Source organism: Microtus ochrogaster, chromosome 5 (assembly GCF_000317375.1).
Source record: "Microtus ochrogaster isolate Prairie Vole_2 chromosome 5, MicOch1.0, whole genome shotgun sequence".
In the NCBI taxonomy this organism is placed as follows: Eukaryota; Metazoa; Chordata; class Mammalia; order Rodentia; family Cricetidae; genus Microtus; species Microtus ochrogaster.
In genome coordinates, this window is record NC_022012.1 from 32,022,787 (window position 1) to 32,026,946 (window position 4,160).

Here is a 4,160-nt window from a genome sequence, read left to right on the forward strand (position 1 = left end):
GAGTCGTGGGCAGCTATAATAGACTCAGAGGCTGAGGCTTTTCTAGTGAAGGAGTCGTGGGCAGCTATAATAGACTCAGAGGCTGAGGCTTTTCTCAGACTCTTTAGAGAGATAGAGGAACACGACATGGTTCCCTTGGGATGGAAGCACTCACTCATAATTCTCATACATAAGAAGAAGGACAAGCTGAACTTCTCAAATTACAGGAGCAGTACTTGTGCCATGAAATCAAGATCTTCTCCTCCCTTATACTGCAAAGAATCAAGGGCAGAGCAGAGGAAATCCTAGCAGAGGCCCAGTGCATACTGAGGGCTAACAGGAGCACAATTGATCAGATCTTCACTTAGAGGCAACTGGCAGAAAAATATAAAGAATTTGGAAAAGACATAGATGTCTGTTACATTGACTTCAGAAAGGCATCTGATAGCATTTAGAGGAAAGTACTTTGGGACACAATGAGGAGTTCTATAGGTACTCAGAAAATCATAAGAATACCAGAAAATGCCTATAAAGATAGCTTTCCGTCAGTCAAAGTCTATGGAGAATTTAGTGATCAGTTTAAGATAATTGTCGGAGTGTTACAAGGATGTGTCTTCTCACCATTATTCTTCAATATATTCCTAAAATTAAAAATAACAACAGCCCTGGAGGATGTGGAGATAGGCACGCAGATAGATGGTGTGGGAATCAATAACTTATATTTTGCTGACGATTCAGCAAATGAACTGCAGTCCAATGGTAAATAGAGTGGAGAAAGTAAGTGAAAATCTTGGCTTGAAAGTAAACGTTGAGAAGATTGCGATACAATACATGAGAAGAACACACAAAAAGTTTACCATTGCAATAAAGAATCAAAACCTCAATTAAACAGTCAACTTTGTCTATCTGGTTGGAAACCTCAGTTTAAAGGAGGGAACTATTTCAGAGGCTGAGAGGCAGATAGGGAGAGTAAGGGCTGCATTCCAGGCACTAGGAAAGTTTGGGTCAGCAAGAGACAAAATGGCAACAACAAAATTGCAAATATATGAGACACTTGTCTTGAGCTGCCTTAATTACAGTTCCTAAGCCTGCACAATGAAACACTCCTCAGAACAGCAACTGAATGTGTTTGACATGGTAAGACATAAAAGGATTCTAGCAGCAGAATTCATAAAGTCATTTTTAAGGAATCAGTCTATATGCCACTCTGTGGATGAGGAAAATGGAGTGAGCCAGGCAGAGAGGTAGATGTTTGCAAACTCAGCATGTTGATGGATGAGGTGGGAGAATTGTGAGTTCAGTGCTGGCTTCCACTAAATAAAAAGTTTTAGGTCAGCCTCAACTACAGAGTGTGATGGTATCTCAGGTATTGGTGTTTTGTGCAACAAAAGTTTTATTCAGTTATAAAGGAGAATAAAATGTCATTTGTAAGAAAATGAATGGGATAAATGTTAGACATTTTAAGTGAAATAGTGTACTCTCACAAATACAAGTGTCAAATCTTTCTGATCACATAGAAAGAGGGCACATGAAAAGGGGAACGTGTGGTATGTAGAGTGAAAATGGAGAGGGAGGTAAAAAAGTACAATGGAGGAAGTGAGTGAAATGAAATTATATGTATATGTGAAAATGTCATACAAAGCCCACTATTTTGTATATTATTTATTTTTGTTATTAAAATAACTTAATAAAATTTTTGTGGCTATTAAATATTTTGGGTTTATGATCTAATATTTTATAGTGTTTAAGGTAATAATATTTTACAAAATATTATTAATTACTACTTTTTGCACTAAAAATATTAGAGTAGATAATAATTAGTGAATATGAATACTGATGACAACAAGTCTAGGTAGATATTTATGGACGACTTTAGAGACTCCATATTTGTGTACCCTGGGAATTGGTTAATCCCTGGTGAGAAGTTCACATCTGTAATCTGGAAACTGTGCATGAACAAAAACATCATTATTTCATGTCTTCCTATTTGATCATCTTACAGATGACAAAGGGGACATGCATGTCTAGATTTTTAATGAGGTCTGAAAGATTAAAAAAACTGAAAGAAAATTCAGTGTGCTCTAGGATGTGGTGGCTCTGAGGTCTGGTATGTTGCTTTCCTTCATATCCTCTGGGTAGGTTCATAACTACAGATTTGAGCTACACTGTGATAGTGATTCCTGGAACAAACATCTCATTTGTGAGGAATTCCCATATTAAAAAAAAAAGAAGAAGATTCTCTAGCTCTGTCAGTTTAGCTCTCACAGTTCCAAAGCCTTTTTTTTTTCCATAGAAAACACTCATGCAGAGTTGAGACTCATGAAGAATCAGCACCGAACTGTTTTAGAAGAGAGAGGGTAAATTCCTCTGTTCTCAGTTTATCTGAGTTGCACATGCAGCTTAAAAAGAAGAGCTATTATATTCAATAAGGAGAAATTGCAGGGGATAACACTCTGCTGTCAAATTGGATCTCATCAGAATCTCACTTTACCCTTTCGCTGGTAGGCTAAATGCCAAATTTAGCAGCTTCAGGCGACACATCTACAATGTAGGAACACCCAGGAAGAATGCCTCTTTTATAAAACATTGATGTGTGCGAAACATACAGAAAGATTACCGAAGAACACACTTTTAATATTTTATTTCCAATGTATTTGCAAATACTCAGCACTGACATGTGTGTCCAACTTTCTTTCTCTATTCTATCTTTGTGAGCATGTTTATAACTGTATTAATTCTCTAATTAGGCTACAGTGGAAGGGAATGTGTAGCAACAGAACATGTGGTTACATGTGAATCTAAGGGAGCACGGATAGCTCCCATGACTATTACCAGTGACTAACTCCTTAGATACTTGAGGCAAGACATCTGAAAGCTCAATAGACCAGTATACATTCTTTCTTCTACATCAATGTTGTCTTCCTGATCACCACTGGAAAAGTGAGGTTTTTAGAAAGTCATTTAATCAGGAATGGGAACTGGGAAATGAAAGGACTTTAAAGATAACTTCATTAAGTTTTCCAGCAGGCTTTATTTGGTCATTGTATCTTCCATCTACCAATAATGAGAGAAATAACTTATGTAGATAAAAATGATACTGATCCAAAAAGTGGTGGGGTGAGACAGTACATGTGGATACTGCAAAACAAAAGAGAATTTAAACTATCCCAGTAATTTTGGATGAATTAAAGCTGAGAAACAGATCACAAGAAAGTCTTCCAATGAAATTTTTTTTCTGTCTCTCCAGATTTTCAATGATAAGCATGATGGCTGGAAAAAATGGCTCGTTGGTGACTGAGTTTGTTCTTGCTGGTTTGACAGATCGTCCAGAACTCCAGCTGCCCCTTTTTTTTCTGTTTCTAATGATTTACATTGTCACCGTGGTGGGAAACGTTGGCTTGGTCACCCTGATTGGCCTCAATCCTCATCTGCACACTCCAATGTACTATTTCCTCTTCAACCTCTCCTTCATTGATCTCTGCTACTCTTCTGTCTTCAGTCCCAAAATGCTGATGAACTTTGTCTGTGAGAAGAATACCATCTCTTATGTAGGATGCATGACTCAGCTGTTTCTCTTTCTCTTTTTTGTCATCTCTGAATGCTACATGTTGACCTCAATGGCCTATGATCGCTATTTAGCCATATGTAATCCACTGCTGTACAAGGTCACCATGTCCCCTCAGGTATGTTATATGCTATCTTTTGCTTCCTATGGGATGGCATTTGTTGGAGCCTCTGCCCACACAGGATGCATGCTCAGACTGACCTTCTGCAATGCTAATGTCATCAACCATTACTTGTGTGACATTCTGCCCCTCCTTCAACTTTCTTGCACCAGCACCTATGTCAATGAGGTCGTAGTACTCCTAGTTGTAGGTATTAACATCACAGTCCCCAGTCTTACCATTCTCATTTCCTACATTTTTATCCTGGCCAGCATTTTAAACATCAAATCCACGCAAGGAAGATCAAAAGCCTTCAGTACCTGTAGCTCTCACATCATGGCAATTTCTTTGTTTTTTGGTTCAGGAGCATTTATGTACCTTAATCATTCTGAATCTGTGGAGCAGGGAAAAGTGTCTTCTGTTTTCTACACTAATGTGGTTCCCATGCTCAACCCTCTGATCTACAGTTTGAGGAATAAGGATGTCAAAATAGCACTAAAGAAAGTTTTGATTTAG

At 38.0% G+C, this 4,160-nt stretch overlaps 1 protein-coding gene across 1 annotated transcript; it reads left to right on the forward strand.

The window, feature by feature from the left end:
* Positions 1-3,200: 3,200 nt before the first annotated feature.
* Positions 3,201-4,160, forward strand: LOC101979246 (olfactory receptor 147-like). Its single transcript, XM_013346165.2, has one exon. The coding sequence runs from the start codon at positions 3,201-3,203 to the stop codon at positions 4,158-4,160; it is 960 nt and encodes a 319-aa protein (XP_013201619.1).

Coding starts and splice junctions, on each gene's coding strand:
- LOC101979246 (XM_013346165.2), top strand. CDS start 3,201: ATGAAATTTTTTTTCTGTCTCTCCAGATTTTCAATGATAAGCATGATG.